The sequence below is a fragment of the Ceratotherium simum genome, chromosome 10 (assembly GCF_057802395.1).
Source record: "Ceratotherium simum simum isolate JZ-2026a chromosome 10, ASM5780239v1, whole genome shotgun sequence".
Lineage (NCBI taxonomy): Eukaryota > Metazoa > Chordata > Mammalia > Perissodactyla > Rhinocerotidae > Ceratotherium > Ceratotherium simum.
The window spans coordinates 19,212,468-19,234,832 of NC_141909.1; the positions used below are offsets into that span (position 1 = coordinate 19,212,468).

Below are 22,365 nucleotides of genomic sequence, written 5' to 3' on the forward strand. Positions count from 1 at the left end.
TTTGGCCTACAGAGCCTAGTCCATACCCCCAGTGTCATGTAAGATGACCATTGACGTTGTCGGTCAAGATGTAAGAAAGGTTGGGAGGCACTGTTGGACTTCTTCCACTTCCACTGAGGTCTGTGCTGGTTTCTAAGCACCATGGAGATTCTGGGCAGAATTCTCAATGCAGGGCTGTATGGTCTTTTGTGGCTACAGAGTCATGACAATATGAGGTGAGCCATCAGTGGCCTCAGGGCCCATAGAGGGTACACTGATAGCCATGATGTTCTGTATGATGCTGATCCTGGAGGCTCTGTGCCCAGCAGTGGGGGTCCTGTCAAGGGAGTTTAGCTCAGGTTCAGATCCCCAAGGAATGACATTAAAAGCAAGGCTAACTCCGTAGAAGATGCATCCAAGCAAATCAAACATCAAGGTGCTGCAACCAAAACAGCCTTCAAAATCCATCAGAAGAAGGGAGACCAGCTTCAGACAGCACTAACAGAGGCTTTGGAGGAACATTCCAATCTTTGGAGAAGTATAAAGCTGCTTCTACAAGAATCTCGAAAATGGAAGGAAAGAATGGGCAAAATTACTAAAGAGGAAAAAAAAAAATCTCAGAAAACCCTACCTGTGACTGAATTCTTAATAATAAAGAGAGTCAGACCAAGTCTCTAGGTGGACACTTGCTAGAGATGAGACATTGGGCTGCTGTCCTTGGGGAAGACAACATGGCTTGTGGGAATGTAGAGCTGGATATATCAAAGGCATCAGAAAATGGAGACCTCTTAATCCATGAAGCCAAAGGATTGCTGACTTATGAGACTGAGTTAAATACCAGTTTACAAATTCTTGGAAAAAAAGGAAAGTAAATGTGCACAAAATTAACTGCAAAGCTAAAATTATCCACGCACTTAAAAATCACTTGAAAAATCTCCAACCGAGAAAACTTTGTGTATTCAGAAAACACTCCAGTAGAAAGGGAGAGGCAAAAGTTCCAGCAGAAACATCTAGTGCTGGCTGAACTGCAATAAGAAAAAGTAACAAATTTTGGGGCAGTATCCAATTCAGAGAGAATTTACTCCATTTAAGGCAGAGAAGAATCATTCCAAACCAGTTGAAAATATCAGTGATGCATATGAACAGCTATACACTTAAAAAATTCAAGCAAAAATTATTTCAGAAAAATTAAAAACTGGGTATTATCAAAACTTTCTTATTCTTAGGAAACAAAAGCTCGTGTTTTGGGGATAACAGCTCTGTTAGCTCAGGGAAACCTCAATAACGAAGCAAATGCATACATGACGCAAAAGTTGAGGGAGAACTTAAAGGTTCTGAAAACTATCCTTTCATTCCTGATTTTCCACAAAGTGCGTTTGCCGGAGGCCTGAAACCACAACCAGGAATAGTCCAAGGCCGGAACCCTGAGGAAGGAGAAGCATCTGGCTGCGATGGTGAGGCAATGAAAAGATCCATGCCCAGTGTCCATCAGTTGTCAACCCCAAGGATACCTCCAGTCTGGCCAACTCTATCCTGAATCAGCAGGTCCTCCAAGAGAGGAACACAGAGCTGTGTAGTTAAAATAGTGATCTTAACAAGAAATCATATAAAGAATTGAATAGAAATAGATTTTTCTATTTTTTTTGTTAGCCCACTTTGACTGGATTCTTCCTGAGCTGCCTTTTACTCTAGAAGCTTAAATTTTCCCCCTTCAGTAGTTACCAATTTAATTCTTATGCTTCTCCCTTTTCTCTTGTCAAACTCCAGTCTTACTTCTCAGAAGAGCCAGCACATTTGAGCAATCTACTAATCACAAGTTCAACATTAACCCATCACATCGGTTAAACAAAAATTAGGCAGAGGTAAAGATGATATCTTTAAATACATTATGAATGTATTTCCAATGAAGTTTTGCACAACTACCCATAGACATTCTCCACAGGGAGCTGATTTATAACTCTGACCACAGTGTTTTATTCTGTGGCAGCCAAGTACAAAAACGTACATGAATGAAAGCTCCCCACCTCAAAAAAAGTTTGCTTCAGAAATAATGTCTTCTCAGCTTCTTGTGTATAGTGAAACCTGCAGCAAGCCCAGAGATTCTACTTACTTTACTATAAATTCCAATCTCTTATCTGTCTAAAGTTCACACATTATGATCTGTGTCATGGTCAACAGAACACACTCCACATATCCAAAACGAATTTCAAATTAATTACAGCCATTTTTAAACCTCTCATCTCTAAAACTCTAGGAATTAGCTATGGAATCATGGTCTGTCTTTAACCCAGGGATTCTTACCTTAGGCCTGGGTCATCACAGGAGCTGTAAAGTCCCTTGAATTACAGGCAGTATTTTGCATGGGCTTGTGGGTCAGTGTACATATCATTTTGCTAGGGAGAAGGACATGTTACTCTTTTATCAATGTAAAAGTGTTACGGTCCCAAAAAGAATATGCAGTCTGTCACCTCTTCTTCACCACTCAAAAGCCCCCACACTGCACTATGTTGACTGCCACTAAGCAAACGTCATGACTTTTGTCAACTTCAAGTGCTGTATTTACTGTAGAATGTAAATTACGATTTAAGATATTTAAAATTAGGATGGCATTGTATTTTATTTGGGTTACTTTGGAGACTGCAGTTTTGAGTATTTTGCCTCCGCCTTATTTGTCCCATAATCCCTATTATGCAAAATCCCATACATGGTGATTTTTAGGAAAACATATACCACATAATAAAAGAAACAGAAAAAAAATTAGTTGCCTTATCACAAATAATTTAGGCTATTGTTTTAATTTTCCTTTCAGTTTATATACAAAGACATCATTGAGATACCTAAGAACACATGATTAATCTACTATGCTTTCATTCCACAGATTCAGATGTGGATGTGCATAGAGAAAGTGATGAGATATCAGTTATCTCAACCACATAGGTTAATTAGAGTGCATTAGTGTGTACAATTCACCTTAAACTCAATTTTGATAGGTATTAAAACTGAAGTACGTAGCTATTCTAAAGTAATTTGGATGCAACCAGCTGAATCTCTACTAATAGTACATAGGTAAGATATGTGAAAAACTAATTATCTATTTAAAAATACAGTGTAGGAGTTTTATTGTTGGAAATTATGCTTTTAATCCCATTACAGACTTTAAAAAAAAAAACCTTTTGTGGTAGTAATTCCCAAAATGACAACATAGGAAGCTTCTAGGTTCCATAGGAACTCCCCTCTTCCCACAAATGAACTAAATGGACAGCTTCACATGGAGCAATTTCCTCTGAAAGAAATCCAGAAACTAGCTGAATGACTCCTACACATTGAGTGTGTGAGAAAATACCCACATCAAAACAGGTAGGAAAGGTTGAGACACACTCTCCCCATAAACCCCAACCCGGGCATAGTGCCATACAATCTGGTGGGAGCCCCCTACCTCCAGATGTGGAAACATAGTGTACCAAAACTTATGAGATGCAGCAAAAGCAGTTCTAGGAAAAAAGTTTATAGTGATAAATACCTACATTAAAGAAAAAAAAAAAGTCACAAATAAATGACCTACCTTTACACCTCAAGAAACTAGAAAAAGATGAACAAATTAAGTTCAAAGTCACCAGAAGGAAGGAAATAACAAAGATCAGAGGAGAAATAAATGAAATAAAAACCAGAAAAACAATAGACAGTATCAAAACAAGTTAAGAACTTGCTTTTGAAAAGACAAAACAATGACACACCTTTAGCTAGACTAAGAAAAAAAGAGAGAAGACTCACGTAAATAAAATTATATGTGAAAAAGGAGACATTAAAACTGATACCACAGAAATATAAAGGATCATGAGATTACTATGAACAATTATACACCAATAAATTGGAGAACCTAGAAGAAATGGATAAATTCCTGGAAACATAGAACCCACCAAGACTGAATCAGGAAAAAATAGAAAATCTGAACAAATCAGTAATGAGTAAGAAGATTGAATCAGTAATCAAAAACCTCTCAACAAAGAAAAGCCCAGGACCACACGGTTTCACTGGTAGATACTACTATATATTTAAAGAAGAATTTTATTCTGTCAATTAAATCTCAAAGTTGGAAAAAAACCCTTTTGTTTGTAAAATTGTGTAGAATCAACATTCAGCTGAGTTTCTTGGTAACAGTTACTTCATTTGGAAGATGTTGAAACATTGAAATTAACCTAAGTCCTGCCTTCTTGTTGTTTTGATAAGTTAAAACATTAAATTATTGTTATAAATTAAATAATAAATGATATAATATAAATAATATAAATAAATAATAATAATTCATTATTCATTACTAAATACAATTAATACCAAATACAATTTCAAAAAAAATCAAGTTTTTATTTACAAAATAAATAAGTGCTTTCCTGACAAGCATATAAAACACCAGAGAAATTAATGAAGTATTTATAAATAATATAGTGTGATAATGATTAGTAGGATTTAAACACTTACCATGTACAAGACACTAATCTAGGTGTGAAAGCAGATTTTACTCCCACAAGAACTCTATGATGTAGGTATTGTTATTGTCCCATTTTACCAAAGAGGAAACTGAAATAAAGGGAGATTAAATAATCAAATGCCCAAACTCACAGCTGGCAAGTGATAGAGACAGATGTGAAATCCAATCAACAGTAGAGCCTGTGCTTCTAATATTTATACTTTGCTGACTCTGTTAATGTTCTGTTAATATAAGTTTTGTCTTAATCCCAAGAATAATTATAAAATTAAAATACTCTATTGTAAATTAGATTTTGTTTCTGTAATGATTTGCCAAATAGAAGATACTTATGATTTTCTCAGGAAACCAAGAACATTATTTTTGCCAGTTGAAATTCATTCAATAGAAATATGATACATTAGGTACCTCTGTGGATTTCTTAAAGTGGAAATATGTATTTACTAGGACTAGACTTGAAAGTACTAGATCTCAGAGATTGCTTTGGGAACGTGAAAAGGTCAGTATTTGCTGGCTCTCCAGTAATTTATTTTGAATTTGTTCAATTCGTTGATGTGTGAACTGGTTATCAAAGCTTGATAAACAGTTTATAAATCACTTTGAACTTGGCAGAAATAAATATTGAGTCAATTTTCAAGGAATTTAAAGCCAGTTTCTCCTTGTTCTGTCACCATAAGTAAAAACTAGAATGTCAGTCGTTTTATTTAGGAAAAAAATCTACAATTTATTAGTAATAATTGACGTTTCTCAAGATAGTCATAAGACTATTTATTATATGAAATTGAACTCTTTGCTTAAAAGAAAAGAATGGTCTTTGAAAATCCACCAAGGAGTTTCATATAACAAAACTTTTGTTTAAGACTTGTTTAGAAAACACAAGCACGATGATGATTCTAATCCTCTGAGATGCTCAAATAAACTGCTTCACCGTTTGCTCAGGGCTGGCCTCAGAACAGGGAAAGAAAAAAGCCAGTTTTCAGGTACCAAGTGACTTGTCAGATCCTTACTGACATTATCTCCCTTAAACCATTACTCCCTCTTCTTCATCGAGGCAAATCAGACTCAAAGGGTTTTAGCAGCTTGCCCAAGTCACATGTCTAAGGAGTAGCAAACTCAGTACTTGAAAACACGTCTAACTACATACCTGTGTTATTTAAGTCTTTGATATAGAAAAGGTAATTGTCTATATGATGAGTTTAAAGGACACAAAAGGTTCTCCAGGTCTCCAAAACACATAATAAAAAGGATCTTAAAAATCTATTCACTTTATACATTAGAAAACTCTGGCCCTGAATGATTAAATGGCATTCCCCAAATTAATAATCAAATCTGGACTTGGTTTCAGATTTCTTGTGCCTGTTTTCCATTCTGGAGATACTCAATATCATAATATTGACATTTTGTTTCCTAGATCTAAATGCTTATTTCTCATAACTATGAAATACTTGAAACCTCAGAAGTCTTTATACTCTCATTTTGAGTTTTTTTTCAATCTCCCTTTCAAAAAGTTCTGGCGCGTGTCTGAACTCCATAAAGGGATGAGAGATTGCAAAAAAGACCAGGACCATGACATACAGTTGGGAATCTTATTCACTGTATAAGGACGTCCAGCTGAACCGACAGGGAGTGGGAGTTGAAATCCAGCTCACAGTCTACTTGTCAAGCCATATCATGGTGTGGCTTCCACCTAAAGAGAGCACCATTTCTAATTTGCATAAAGGCACCATATAATCACACACAGGCTCTGCAAAAACCCTGAAAGTTAAGAAGAAAAGAGGAGAAGGTGGTTGGACATATAGATTTTCAGACCCAATTTCCAACTGAAATTAGTCAAAGGTACTGACTTATAACGCTAATAATGAGAATGCTTATTAATTCAGTAAATCAGTGGCAGGTGGGGAGATGTATTCCGTTGGCACCGAGGAGTCTAATTTTATTTCGTGAGAAAAGATTCAGGATAAACATCAGCAGCATGTCCTATTTCACTGTGTGGGATATGAGAACTATTACAAGGGAGCCTGTGAATGTTTAAGAAAATAGCTCTACAGAAGGTGGGAGAAATAGAAAACTCGCATGTCCTTTGATTTGATGATTTTGTTTCTTAAAGTCTTCTTGGAATAAAAACATCATGATGCTGTATATACCACGTTTTGAAAAATCATCACACCATCACTGTGACAGATTCTGGAGAGTCTTCAAAGAAATACTTTTGAACATTAAGCTATCAAGTATTCACTTAACGAATATATAACTGACATTTTCTATTTTAAAGCTGAGTACCTTTGAAACACTAACAATAACTACCCATTTTTTGAGTACTGGGCACCATACTAGGTAGTTTGCATACATATTGCCTATTTTCCCCAAAAAGAATACTCCAAAAGTTAGGTGTTACTCTTCTGTTTTTATCAATGAGGAAATTGAGGCTCAAAGAAGCTAAGGGATCTGCAAATTACTGCCAGACTGAAGATTCAAATTCATGCCAGTCTTGATTTTAAACCTGAGCCCTCTCTACCTCATTGAACTAACCCTATGAGTAGGTTAGTTCAATGAGGTAGAGAGGGTTAGGTTTTACCTAACCAAATTTTTGATGTTAGATATAAAAAATATATCTTGAATCGAATATGACAACCCATGCATTCTGCTACTATTTCCTAAAGTATTACCTTGCTAAGCTGCCATAATTTTAAAGTACATAATGATACACTTAGACTCAATAAACTCTATGTATGTGGCTAATCCTTAAGTTGTAAGAAATCAGACAAGAAATGTAGAGTGGCTGCTTACCCGTTCAGATAAGTTTTGTCCATTGAAGTGAGCCTGCATCACAGCATCATTAACAAGCAAGTGGAAGTTCAGGAGCACGTGTTCAATGTCATATGTTCCATGCATGGCGTCCGACAGCTCTTCCAATGACCGGATGTATGCATGCCAGTGTGGATTAAGCTCTGCCATGTGTGCCAAGCAGCCCCTCACAACGTTGAGGCAGTACCCCATACAAGGCTTACTGAGAGTCAGGCCCTGGCAGTGAGGGCAATACTGCATCCTCAGAAGGGCTCTGCTGCACTCTTTGGAGAAGTGCAGATGGTCTGTGGTATTGATGACTTCAATGCCCAGATTCAGGGCCTGTAGAAATGTGCGGCTGGGTAGCAGCGACCTCCCCATCTGCCCCATTACTCTTTTGGGAATATTTCCAAACGGACTAACATCCCGGCGAGCCATCCGGATGCACTCTGAGTATTCCAGGCTGCTGTCAGTCACATCAGGGTTAATGAGATGATTGTAGACTAGAGGGAAAAGACTGTCAAAGAATCTGTTTACAAATTCTTCAGGATTAACATCCACACCAAATAAATAGAGCCCTACATCAGTGAAGAACTCCTGAACTGAAGCAGCAGCCTCTAAGGCCATGTTCCTGTAGGTGTTGCAAAAAAGTGTACTGGTGTAATTTTCTGCTTGTCTGATGCGAGTTTCAAGGGTTTCTGTAACAAAAGCAGAGGTAAAGGATGAAAAGGCTTAGTATTCACATTAAAACTGTTCATCCATCTGCTCTAGACAGTAAATGAGCTTAATGCATCAAAACTAACCTAAGGATCTGAATGGGAATGCTCAGCCTACTAAACCCAATTGAGCTTTCCAAGGATAATAGCTAGTCAACAGTGGGCGCTACACACGAGGCAGGTTTAATAGGATGTATTTCCTGAAATCAAACACTTTTAAAAGTATAGAAATCAAAAAGAAGTTACATGTATGGCAGTTGTTTATTTATTTTATTCCATAGTGATTCATAACCCACTAATGATAGGAAAAAAGTGTCACTGAGAAAATAATTTCTGATCATGAGTTCATTATTTATAAAAGACAATGACATTAAATACTTGTTTCAACACCTACTCTGTTTTTATCATATTTTTTTTTCCCCCAGAATGAATGCTAGTAGATTATACACTAGTTAGTGCAAAGAGAGGCTAAATTCCCAAACGGAAACCTGACAATCCTCAGACCTAGTATGTTCAAATTAAAAAGAAAGTAAAACATTTCATGATTAAACTGCCCCTAAATTGTCAAGCCTTGTTAAGCAGTGGGAAAGTCATGACTGTTATTAACTATTGAAAATAAATAATTGTGTGACCACCTTCTCAATTATCATCTGTTGTTCTTAGCATCTTATGTTCAAAGACTTAACTGTGGGACATTTTATTTTCTTACTTAAGTAACAGATGTTTCCAAATCAATTTATCCGTAGAAAGAACTGAGAATAATTTATCCACAAATCAAAGGAGAAATCTAAAAATGGGAGGTTTTAGTATTCGGCAAGTAAAAATTGTATTTCAAAATGATAGCTTTAGGCAGCAGTCAACCACCTTGGATATTCTAGTAATTACCTTTTATAATTAGCCAAAATAATGATACTGGACTGTATCAATATATAATTAATTCTAAAATACGTCAATAAAATTATCTTCCATGACCCGAATCTCATAGTTATTTTTAATTAGGTTATAAAAGACCACACAATAACTCAGTAATCAAACCATTGAATATATTATAAAAATAGATGGAACAATAGTAAAATAAAATGAAATAATAAAGAGCAGAGGTGCGGGGAGAGCTACTAATGAAGTGGAATTGTTCATGAATATGCATAGTGTCCAAAAACAAACAAACAAAAAAACACTTTCATGAAGAGCACAGACAGATAGAATACAATACAGTCATGCATCACTTACTGACAGGAATACATTCTGAGAAATGCACCATTAGGCAATTTTGCCCTTGTGCAAACATCGTAGAGTATACTTACACAAACCTAAATGGTATAGCCCACTACACATCTAGGCTCTGTGGTACTAATCTTATGGGACCACCATTGTATATGTGGTCCATCGTTGACGTTGTTATGTGGCACATGACTATAGCATGTATTTTGATTCTGTTCTGAGACTGATTCATGTTGGGTTCCAGGCTTTAGTGTGACATATCAAGGGGCATGTTATAGACTAAATGTTTGTGTTTCCCCCAAAATTCATATGTTGAAACCTAATCTCCAATGTGATGGTATTTGGAAGTGGGGCATTTGGGAGGTGATTAGGTCATGAGGGTGGAGTCCTCATGAATGGAATTAGTTCCCTTATAAAAGAGACCCCAGAGAGCTCCTTTGACCTTTCTGCCATGTGAGGACACAGTGAGAAGATGGCAGTCTGTGAACCAGGAAGTAGACACTCACCAGACAATGAGTCTGCCTGACACCTTGATCTTGGACTTTTCAGCCTCCAGAAATGTGAGGAATAAATTTCTGTATTTCTAAGCCACTCAGTCTATGGTATTCTGTTATAGTAGCCAGAACTAAGAGAGTATATCTACCCTGCAATCAAATGCAACAGCTTTTAAAGGCAGTTGCCACTCTGTTGCAACATAGAGCACTACAAACCCTGGATTGTTAACCAGGCAGGACTTATATGTTATCTATGCATCTCCAGTGCCCGCTAGAATAAAAGCTACATAATACATACTCAATAAAAATGTGAAAGAATGAAAATAAGACGGTAACTGAAGGTTTAAATTGAGATTAGCTGCTCTGCCGAGTGAGACAGCATTAACACCAGGTTTCCCCAACCAGCCTGATCACCTGGGCTGTGTGGAGAAGAGACAGGCCCCCAGGTCGCTGCAGGATTCTATCTCATTAGGCCTGGACCTGTCTTGGTCCAGGAACCCTATATTTAACATGCAGCCCAAGTGATTCTTTTGACCTGGCCAGTTTTTGAAACATCATTGCAATTGCATATAATCTATAAAGTATTCTCTCTGCTCTTGTAGAATGATTCAACAAGCATTCCATCATGACAGTCTGACCTTGTAGCTGCAGTCTCAGCCACTACTCTCTGCTTTCGCAGATCCACAAAAGTGAGTGTGAAAAATGAATCAAACCTTCGTGGTTGGAACTAACATAAAACTGCTAAGCTTATATTTTTCTCAATAATATAGGCTCATTTTTCTCTACGACTTGAGTATGGCTATGAATTGTGAGGTAGGTTGCCAATGATTTTATTTACCAATAATGGTTAAATAGCAATGTTTGCAAATGACTTTTTTTTAAGGTAAAACAAGGATAGATTCAAAGATATCCATATATCACAGGCACTCTTACGTGCTTTCCACCAGGTTTTCTAAGGAGTGTGCTGTAGATGTGTTTGTGTGACTGAGACCTGCCATATGATTCTCAGTGCAGTAAAGGATGAATGCTACCCCAGGCAGTACATACATTCCATCTGATTTCTGCCAACTCTAAATGATGCTTAAACACACAAATTTTTTAAAGTAAAAGATAAAATGTTTCTTTATAAATTCCAGTCACATTAATTGATAACATAGTGATTCCGGAACATATGGAATTTATCTTTTCAGTGGCTATAACTAACAAGTTTTGCACATTAATTTATTTTCTAAAAGGAATATTGAGGGGAATATATTTAATATCTAGGAGCATCCATTTGAAATAAAAATGAGTATAGTACTTTCAAATATCGTTATTTCTTTTGTAAGGTTGCTCTGCACTATTGGCAACTAATTTGATTACTGTTTGAGTTAGTAATTAAAAAATAAATTTCTGAAAAAAGTCTACAATTTTTTTGATTTCAGACTAGTTTTCCTCTGATTTAGTTTTATTTTTTAAACAAAACAACTTAAAAAACTGATAAAAATTTTAGCAATCATATTACAGAGACATTTTAAAACTTTTCCCTAATGTTGCATGCATCAAACTTTTAGTTTTCAGAACTATGTATTGATTTAACTACCCTTTGACTGAGATTACATGTTCTCAAATATTAGTATTCTGATTATTTCCTGAATATATAAACATAAATGGCTTCTAAAAACAGACTTATTCTGCAATAGTTTTTCACTATGCTATTAACTCATCACAATATAAGGATTTTTCTTTCAATCTATATTAAATGTGATAATGACACATTCCAGTTAATTGAATTACCTAAACATATGTTAGGTATGTATTTTTGAATGCGTATGTCTGTGATCCTAAACATTTCTTAAATCCAATCAATGATGAAAACTGTAAGCAATTGTTCTACAAAGAGTTGATTCTTTAATGCTTAGGGATAAACATACTTTGGTGATTTTTGGTCCTAATGGCTTCATAAAATTTTAATATATGAACTCTTATATCAGAAACTGAACAATTTAGAAGCCAATCCATTGGATGATTTTGTTAATACTTTTTTTGTGAAAAGTTGGTAAAATCAGAAGTTAAATTTACTAAAATTAGTTGTTTGTATTAACTCTGAACTTGCAAAACTATCACTTTGTTCTCCTACTGTGTTCCCTATCAAGTTGCGTATTTCCATTTTATGCAATTAACATTATGATTTGAACAAAAATTTAAACTTGTCAAAAGAATTGTCAAAAGAACAAAATATTTTGCAGCTCTGCAAAAGAATAATCCACATATAAAATCAGTATTTATAAATTAAAGGTAGGTTAAGTGCTGAATACTTCATCATATCTGCTTAACTATTACGGAGGAACTATACAGTTCCCTCCATTACAAAGTTTTAATAAATAAAAAATACCCCTCATACAAGCTATACAAGTAATAGCTTTCTATTGATGTGCCAAAAATTGTAACATATATTGAAAATAAATAAAAATTTGCTAGGTCTGCTTAAGAAATTTAAGGAATAGACTAGAAAAAAAATTTTTGCTGTTTTTCATTGGGAATTTCAATAAGCTCTTCTTTTCAGTGATATCAGATCAAGCTTATCAAGGTAGAAAACTTCCAACTTTCTTTTTAATGCCCTGAGAGTGGTAGATTGAATAAAAAGTTGCAATCTAATTACTGATTGAATAAAAATATAATTTCTTCCAGCTTTATGAGAAAATTAATTTATGTGCTATCTCATTTAGTAGGAAGTGAAGTTGGAACGCATGAAGTTTATCTGCATCCACTTCAATTTTCAACATTAACATTCTGTGAAAATTTAATAACAAAATATCTATGACTAGAAACTTTATATCAACTTTTTCCAACCCACATTCCCTTTAGAGACATTTTATTATATATACAAATGATTACTGACCCTTAAATCAAGGATTTAAACTTAAATAAAACTGGTGGCGATAAAATCAGGTGATGTCAATTTAAAATTAAATCTGACAAATTGCAAAATCAGTAAAGATTTATATACAAGTAGCTTTTTGCAATGGGAGAAACAATATTTATAGGGCTTTCATTGTTTTAAAGATAAAGCTGACTTCAAAACAAAATGATCACGAAATAACTGTTATAATAACCTCACCAGCATGACATCAACAGACATTTTATGACCCTTTTCATATTTTTTATTATTTTTAATATGTGAACATTTTGAGATACAAAATTTGAAGTGTTTATTACAATTTAAGACCACAGTTATCCTCAAACATAGCAATGAAAGAGATGAAGAAAGATTAAATCATATCAACCATGGATAAGCAGATGATTTTACAGCGCGTATCTGGGTCGAAGAGAAATTTTCAGAGTAAATTTACATATTTGTGCATTATAATTCTCAAGTCACAGATTTTCTTACTGCAGCAGATAATTCATTACTACTCTTCCACTTTAGAGCTAGTTTGTGCCAGAAACTATATATCACTCTTTACTGAATTATAGATAGATGAATAGACAGGTAGATCATTTTAAGGGCAATTTGTCAACTAGTTTTTAACACACACATATTACAATGAATTGTAATTCCCTTTGATTATTTTTAACAAAAATGCCTTCCAATAATTTTAATATGACCACATTTAATAATTCCTTTAATTATCAGAAAACTATTATAGCCACTCTAAAGACATGCATATTTAAATAAAAGAAACAATTACATATTTCTCCAGTCTGGAAGTGTTTATACTGAATTCATCCCTATGATATTTGCTTATTTCCTCAATTTTTTCGTAAAGTAAAATGTGTAATAAAAGTTTTCTGGAATATTAATTTAATGACATTTTTAAATGTTATGCAGTATGATTTACAATATCATTCTTCAGAAATTAGTCATCTATACAAATATATAGTTAGTGTGATATTAATCTGTATCACCAAGAATTAACATATTAGTAATTAATCTGGTCTCCTGGGACAAACACTGCATGGTAAAATGCTTTCTCAATTTTTCTCCTCCCTCATTTTACTCCCCATTAATTTGGTTATCATGGTGATTCACATTTATTTCTAATATCATTTTATAATTATTTAGGTTCTGAAAATCAATGTATGAATTTAGCGAGAATTTAAACTCAGTTAAGCACTTATGTAACAGATCAAATCAGTGGCAAACAACTCATTGTAGATTGTTTCAGGAATTTTTGTAGGGTAACAATTTTAAATAAAATCTTTTAATAATCTTTAAAATAAACCCAGAAACACAATCTAGAAACACAAAACAGTTGTATAAAACTAAGTGATTCCAGTGAGTTTTTTATCATTAATTTATATAATCTTCTATTTTTATCCAGAACTAAAACATCAATATCCTTTATTTGTGGTTCTCCTTCCTCTTTTGTTCTTGTTTTTTGGTTAATTTCATACTCTAACACATTGTTCTCCTTTACTTAAGTAAACAAAAAGCCTTTATGTCACTTTACCTTGTAATCTCTGCCCTCATTTTCTCTTTTTGACATCTCAAGAAAATGAGATGTTCTACATTTTCAGCTTATGTTGACACGTTGCCCATTCCTTCTTCAACTTATTCTAGTCCAGTTTATGTTGCATTCATTACTGCATTCATCCATTCAATATTTTTGCGCACCTGTTATAGACCTTAAAGCTAATGCTGAACAAGCCATACAAGTCTCTGGCCTCATGAGGCTTAGAATCTAAAGGGTAGGAAAGAAAGTAAAAACAAACAAATAAATAAATATAAGTTGTGTTAAGCAAATACTATGGAGGAAAAAAAGAGAGTAAAGGATAGAAAGTGATGGGAGCACTGTCTTGGATGGCTTGAGGTCAATTCGTCCATAACCAATTCATTAAAAGACAGTTAATCAACAGTAAATTCCCTGATTAATCTATTCCCAATAGCAAACTATAAATTTACCAAATATATCCAAACTATATATAATGTTTGGTTATTTGGCAAATTAAAAAAAAATTGATTTTAGCAAATTGGTTTGGACAAATTGATTTTTTGTAGATTGATCATCTGAGATAAGGTGAGCAGGAAAACCTTCTCTGAGGAGGCAATGTTGGAGTAGAGACCTCAGTGATGGAAAAGAGAGCCAGCCATAAGAAGATAAGACATGGTTCAAAGGTTCAGAGGAACTGGAATGCAAGGTTTTGATGTGAGAAGAAGCTTGTTGACTTTGAAAAAAATAGAGGAAAGTCAATGTGATTGATTGGAGACCAGTGAATGAGAGGAGGAGGGAAAGGTCAGAGAAGTAGACAGAGGGCAAATGACAGCAGCCTCACAGACCATGGTAAGTGATTTGGGTTTAATACGGGGAATAGGAAGCTACTGGAGAATGTTAAATATGGAGAAATTTGATCTTGTTTGCATATTAAAGGATCACAGTGGCTGCGGGCTGAGAATCGACTATTGGGGCAGGGGCAAAGCAGGGTGTCCAGTTGACAGGCTACAGAAACAGTATGAGTGACACACATTGGTGGGCTGGACTACAGTGGTGGTGGCGAAAGTTACAAAAAGTGATCACACTGGTCATATGTTTGAATAATAGCCAAAAGGACTTGTTGTTTTATGGCAGAGGGGTGTACAGGAAATGAATAAAGGAAGAATAGCTCTGAAGCCTGTGCCTCAGCAGCTGGACGCATGGTGGTGCCATTAACTGAGATAGGGAAGACTATAGAGGCACCGTGTTTGTGATGCAAGTGGGAAATTAAAAGTCCTATTTTGGACATGTTAGGACTGAAATGCCAATTAGAAATTTGAATGAGGTTTATCAGTACACAGATGAAATAATTTGGATCTCAGAGGAAAAGTTGAGGCTGGTGATACAAATCTGAGAGTGATCAGCATGGAGAGTAAAGTCATGGTTCTGAAAGAAATAACCTAAGGAGAGAAGATAGGAAAGAATTCAGAGATTCAGAAAAGGGGGAGTAGCCAGCAGGAAGAATGAGAATAAGAAGGCAGTGAAGTAAAGAGAAAATCGGGAAAGTGGAGTGTGCCAGAAACCAAGGGAAGAAAATGATTCAAGTAGAAGAAAGTAATCCATCATATCAAATGCTATTAAGAGGTCAACTGAGATGAGGAATAACAAACGACCATGGAAACTGACAAGAGATGGGCTCTTACTGACCTTGACAAGAGCTGCCTCAGCAGAACGTGAGCACAAGAGAGAACAGAAATTGAGGCAATATACAGACTACTCTCTGGCAATGTTTGCTATAACGGAAGTAGAGAACCAAGGCAGGAAGGCAGGCACTGGAGGGATACACGAGGGCAAAGATTTTTATTTTTAAGACGAGGGAGAATTTACTGGATGTTCGTATGCTGATAGGAGAAATTTGATGGACAAATAAAAATTGATGACTGAGCAGGGAGCACGAGGATTGTGGGAGGAAATTCTTTGAATAAGCAAAAGAATGTGATCTAGGGCATGTGTGGAGACCAGAATATTGGGTAGAAGAGTGGATACTGAAGTTGCCAAGAATAAAGGCAAGAGAAGTAAAGGGAAAATGAGTTAACTGGTATTAAAAACTTGAGTTGGTGAGAGATGATAACCAGAAATCTGATAAATGACAGTATGCAATGCTAGCATGTCATGAGTCTTCTGGCAGGTGCCAAAGGGGATTTTCTTGAGGAGAATGGGAGTGACAATGTGGATTAAGGAATACACCTCCCCCAACTACTGGAGGATACTGGAATTAGATTCCTATTACTCCTGTATCACATTACCACAAATATAGTGGCTTAAGACAACAGAAATTTATTCTCTCACTATTTTGGATGCCAAAAGTAAAAAATCAGAACCACTAGGCTGCTATCAAGATAGGCCAGGCCGAGCTCCCTCCAGAAGCTCTAGAAGAGAATCTGTTCCTTGCCTCTTCTAGCTTCTGGCGGCTGCTGGTATTCCTTAGCAGGTGGATGCATAATTTCTATCTTCAAGGCCACAATGTCTTCTCCATGTGCATCTCAAATCTCCTCTGCCTCCCTCTTTTACGGATATATGTGAGAGCACTTAGGTCCCACCCAGAAATCCAGGATAATCTCCCCATCTCAAGATCCTTAATTAATCCCATCTGCAAAAACCTTTTTTCCTTATAAGTAACATTTACAGGTTCAGGGATTAGTTCCTGATACCTTTGCAGGCCAATATTCAGCCTACTAAATACTGACGATGGAAGACAAAAGGTCTCGACACTTGACTTGCAAACTCAGGAGGCAATGATTTTAGCACAGGCTCTTCCACGTACTAATTGTACGACCCAGTTAGCCGCCCTAAACATCAATTTTATCTTTAATAAAATGTATGCGATAGTGCCTATTCTGACTGTGGAACAGGGTGCCTGTGAGATTCCAATGAAATGAAGTACAGGATGATGCCTGGTGATGTCTCCCTCCTCTTATGTTTACATCCTGCACTAGAAAGTTGTTTTAAGATTCATTGTAACCCGCTGCTTTTCCTGAGGGATCACGGGTCCCTTGAGACAGGGATCATGTCCTGTTCATCTTTATATCTTCTAACTCTTGGCCCATGGGAGGCCTCAACACATTCTGATAGATTCAGGTTCAAATCCACTCCAGTTGAATGCTAGTTATATGACTATAAATTTCCTAATTTCTCTATGCCTCATTTATTCTCATCAGAAAATAGGTAGAATACTGGTGCTTATCTCGCAGGGTGGTTGCGGGAATTAAATGAATTTGTATGTGCTACATATTTGCATAGTGCCTGCAGGTGGAAAGTGCTCAAAATATGTTAAGGAATCATAATAATAATAATCCCTCACTTCTGCTATGTACTTGTCATGAGTTACATGTTTCATTAAGTTCTTTTGGTAAATTAATTCACTTGATTCTACCCACGGTGTGGGTACCCTTACTGTAATAATAATAATATTTATATATTAATATAATGATACTTATATTCTAATATATAATATTCATATATTTGATATATAAATATTACGTATTGTATTTAATATATAAAATTACATATTACATATTAATTAATATTGTTGATTATATGTTATCAACAACATATTATATTATATAATAATTTAATATATAACACAATGGTATTTATATGTTAATATAATAATTATTACTATTATTCCCATTTTAAAGATGATCAAGCTGAAGCTCTGAAAATGTAAGTGATTTGCTCATGGTTTACATAGAAAGTGGCAGAGCCTAGATCCGAATCCAAGCTATCTGGCTCCAGAGTCTGGGTTCTGAATCACTAGGATATATGGTCTATTTTTAAATAGTCTGAAAGTCTATTTAAATTAACTGAAAATGGGTTGTTTGGTATATACTTAAGCCAAAAATAAAATAAAACCAACTTTATTTATATACCTGAATAAAATGCAAAGATTTCACTGTTAATTTCCCATATTGAGCCATTATGTGAGATAATCCAAACTAACTATTGTAAATATTCTTTTTGGAAATTAACTAATACTATTAACCAATACTATTACTATTAATATAGCAAAAATAAATGAAGAGAAAGCCCTACATGTGTTGTGTTGGAGTCAAATCAGCTGATGATTTTCTAATATTTGTAATTATGAACTGGAAACTTCATCCTAATCTCTGGGAAAGAAAAATACTATGTAAGATCTTTAACATCAAACACATATGAAGAAGGAAATAAACACTCTTACTCTTCTACCGCCTCCAATCCTCCAATAAGGGTCTATACTTCAAGAGACTGTAAGAGAAGATGCACTAAGATTTAGTTAGAACAGGAAGGTCAAGTTCTTTTCAGAGACAAGTGTTGAGGGTATAGGAATTGTTGCTGCTGCTGATCTGTAAATTCCATTAGAGAATGGGGGAAGATTTAGGCAGGCACGGATAACTGATTGAGTCAGATTAGGGGTTGTACTGAGCCATGGAAATGGTTCAGAGGTCTCTATCAACCTCTTCCTGACTAAATGCAATGGCTTCTTCTCAGAGCTGGCACTCTTCTGGTTACTCTAGCACCTAAATCTGGTGACAGTGGTTCTCCTACATCCTCTATGGGTGAAAATTTTTTTCTTTCTCTTGTTACTTTAAATCCTAGCTAGATTTTTCAAAGCCCTGGTTCTTGTTCCATATTACCTCATTCAAAATATAACACCACTTTTACAACATCAAGTGAAACTCCCAAGCTGATGAGTACCAAATTTACATATGTTGCTCAATATTTCCCAAAGTTTTTATTCTCAGGATCCTTAATATTCTTAAAGTTATTGAGACACCTATAGAGCTTTTGTCTTGGAGGGTTACATTTATATATAATTTTATATATTATTTTGAATATTTATATTTATATATTATTATATTATTTACACTTATTTATTATTTTAAAAATTAAAAATTGATAATTATTTCAAATTATTCAGTCCACTTATAAATAACCATAACAAACTTATTACACTAGAATAAATTAAATATTTTGTGAAAAATAATTGTATTTTCCAGACAAAAAATGTTAGTGTGAAGAGTGGCATTATTTTACATTATCACAAATTTCATTAACGTCTGGCTTACTCAAAGAGAGCTGGATCCTCATATCTGCTTCTGGATTGAATTTGTTACAATATGTTGTTTTGGTTGAGGTAAATGAAGAATATCCAGCCTCACACAGATATGGAGTTGGCAAAGAAAGGTATATTTAATCATATTTTCAGATAATTGTTAACGTTCTTCTTTGATATTACACCAAAACTCGACAAGTGGTTTTTCTGCATGGTTAGTTGCAATGTCCCATTGGTCTATATTTCACTATGCATGGTTCTGTTACCTAAGGACGATTTTGTAACTCAAGCACTGATATTCGAAAAAATATTAGTTCATGCATTATGCAGATTTTCCCAATGCTGACACACTTCATCATTTCTGTAAATATTAGGAAGCTTTCAAGTTTATGGTGGTGGCTATAAATTTTCTAAAATTCCCATTTTCTCTTGAAAGCTCAAATGTTATCATTGGCAACAAACAATATAAATTGCTTTTCTTGAAGTGTCAGGCTTATTTTGGTCAACTTTGAGAAAATGTCTGCCAAATATCCAAAGCTGAATCATCACAGTTTGTCTGTCAATCATGTTTTTTGTATTAAAAAAAAAAAATGTGTTCAGGAAAGAGTGGCTAGTTCAGGTTGCAATTCAAACAATTGCATAAGTGCCTTTCATCAAGCCAGCCATTATAATTCAGCATCCAGAAGACATGCTTTATGTATTCTCATATCATCACATGGATATAGAGAATATGTGTAATTGAGGGTTGATATTTAACAAAATTAATAATAGAACATTCTTAAATAAAACTGGATTTTTTTTCCTGCAAGTTTTCAGACGTAAAGAATACAATGACTACAAGCACAGTCTGGTGCCACTGATTTAATTTGTGCTAAAGCTCCTACAGTTTTGCTCACCATTGCATTTGCACTATCAATGCAGAGAATTGGGCAGAGAAATGGGCAAATCATGTATTAGTATTGTGAAAACTGTTTTGATCTCCCATATATCCTGAAAAGATTTTAGGAATCCTAAATTATACTTTGAGAATTGTTGCTGAAGTAAAAATTTCTTACCTGGAAATCTAACTATTTTTCAATGCCTAACATCAACCTGGGTATTGATATCCTTTTGCTTACTATTCCCTTCTACTTTTCTAAGCATCTTTCTAACTTCCCAACTTCATATATTAGGATCAGCCTTCTAAGCAACCTGACTCAAGGGCATGGGATTTTTATTTCCTATATCTAGCTAGTCATCAATAAGTATTCTTCGTTGTTTTTTAATCTCTCCCGTTGCCATATATTGCCTGATAATCTATCTCATCCAACCTGGATTACTAAAACAGCTCCCATTGGTTTCTCAGCCCTTTCTTTCCTCATTCCAATAGTGAGCGTTCTAAATGTTTTCATCCTGCCTTTTACCTACTTATTTAAATACAACATTCACTCCAGAACCAAGTCCATATCCCATAGACCTGAGCAAATCAACAAAATTTTATTTATATTACAAGGTCTCCAAAACATGCCTAAAAGGACATCCAGGTGCCAGGAAAGACATTTTACGAAGTGGCACACAGTATTCTAAATTAAACTGAATTAATTGGACCTGTAGTCCCTCTAACTACAAAACTATACTAACCTCAATCTTTCCTTTTAAAGCAGGCTCTATACAATCCACAAATGTACGAAAGCAAATGGTCTCCAGCTAAAACTGCTAGTATCCTCTAAATAGCTATAGTGGTTCGATTTACTTTGTCATCATATTTAATTATGTTTATTTATCTCATTAAGTCAAATTATTGCAAGTCATTGACCATATTTATTAGTCTAAGAAATGTCTTTAATTTACACCCTCTTCTAAAAAAATTTTGGTAGATATTTTTCCCGCAAATAGTAAAGTACAAATGTGTGTCTTAGCATCTTACATCTTCCCCATTTCATGGTTCCTGGGATATTTGCGTACAGTACAATGTTAAAAATACATTTGTTTGTTTGTATTATTTTTATAGTAATGGCTAAGGAATTTAATTGGACAATACAAGAATAGTCATTATATAACTTCATACTAAAGTAAAATATTGATGAGTTCTAACCATCTGATGTTCTAATATTAGGGAACGAACAAAACATGGTTTTAATTCCATTGTGGAATCTCTTGATTTTAGAACATCCTAGCCGTGGTCCTACAGATCTCCTAGATCATATTGCCAAGTGTAATCTTTGAGTGCTTCCTATAGTTACAGGCCAGCAAATAGAGAAAGAAATGAATTGAAAGTACTCACTCCAAAGTTACAGGCAGTTTAACAAATATACTGTTTCTACCTTGACAAGAGAGAAACTCCCTCAGAAGGCAGGCAATCTTTTAGACCATTACATTCTTTCGAAATAGAAGGAGGAAAAATTGCAATACTTTCTGATAAATGAAATGGGCTATAAAGCACAAAATCAATCAGACCTAGAAGAGTCTGTTTTACTACAACATCCATTCCTTTGCTTTCATAGATGTTATCAGAAAATATTCCAATAATAACAGTAGTCAAAAGCAGAAAGGATAGGATGTAACAATTATGTGATTTAGCTATGGGATGCTAACAGCCCTTTATAAATTTGCTAAAAATTTATTTTTTTAAAATTGTGCTTCCAATGATATCTTTTAAAAAGCTAAATTTTAAAAAATATGATTTCAAAGATAAGAATTTAGAAATAATATGAATATTCTTTATGAAAATTTACCAAGTTCCCACTCCAAATGCTGCCCTTATTCAAAAGATTGTTAAATAAAAGTGGAAAAGCTTATTGCTACAATTTTGCAGAGCAAGATCAAAGTGTTTGGAATATCAGTGTAACAGGAATGCAAAATACTTTGACAGATATAGTAAAATTCATCTCCCAAACGCCTTATAATCAGCTCAGGAACTTTAGGCTCCTTTCTATTAAAAATTAACCACCACAAACAAGCCCTTCAGATAAAGAAGTTCATGAACCTTTTTCATGCCCCGCTACTATGTTTAATTCAGTCAAAACATAGTAGCTTTGTAGCTAATGCATCAAATACCATAAAGCTGCAGTTAAAATCTATTTTTTTTAAATTTGCTCTAGTGGAAATTGACTTTGTCTTCTGTGTAGAGGTGTAGCCATATATTTGAATATCATTAAAAAGTAGAACCCATCATTTAGGAAGATATTAGTCAATGTTGAGCCTTAATAAAAGGATGAGT

The 22,365-nt window shown here is 34.7% G+C and overlaps 1 protein-coding gene across 1 annotated transcript in view; it reads right to left on the reverse strand.

Annotated features, from left to right (window-relative positions):
- GPC5 (glypican 5) overlaps positions 1–22,365 on the reverse strand; it is a 1,279,398-nt gene that overhangs the window by 1,040,314 nt on the left and 216,719 nt on the right. The window contains exon 3 of the mRNA XM_087435760.1: positions 7,250–7,944. Within this exon, the coding sequence (XP_087291886.1) occupies positions 7,250–7,944 (695 nt within the window). The remainder of the gene's footprint in view (positions 1–7,249; positions 7,945–22,365) is intronic.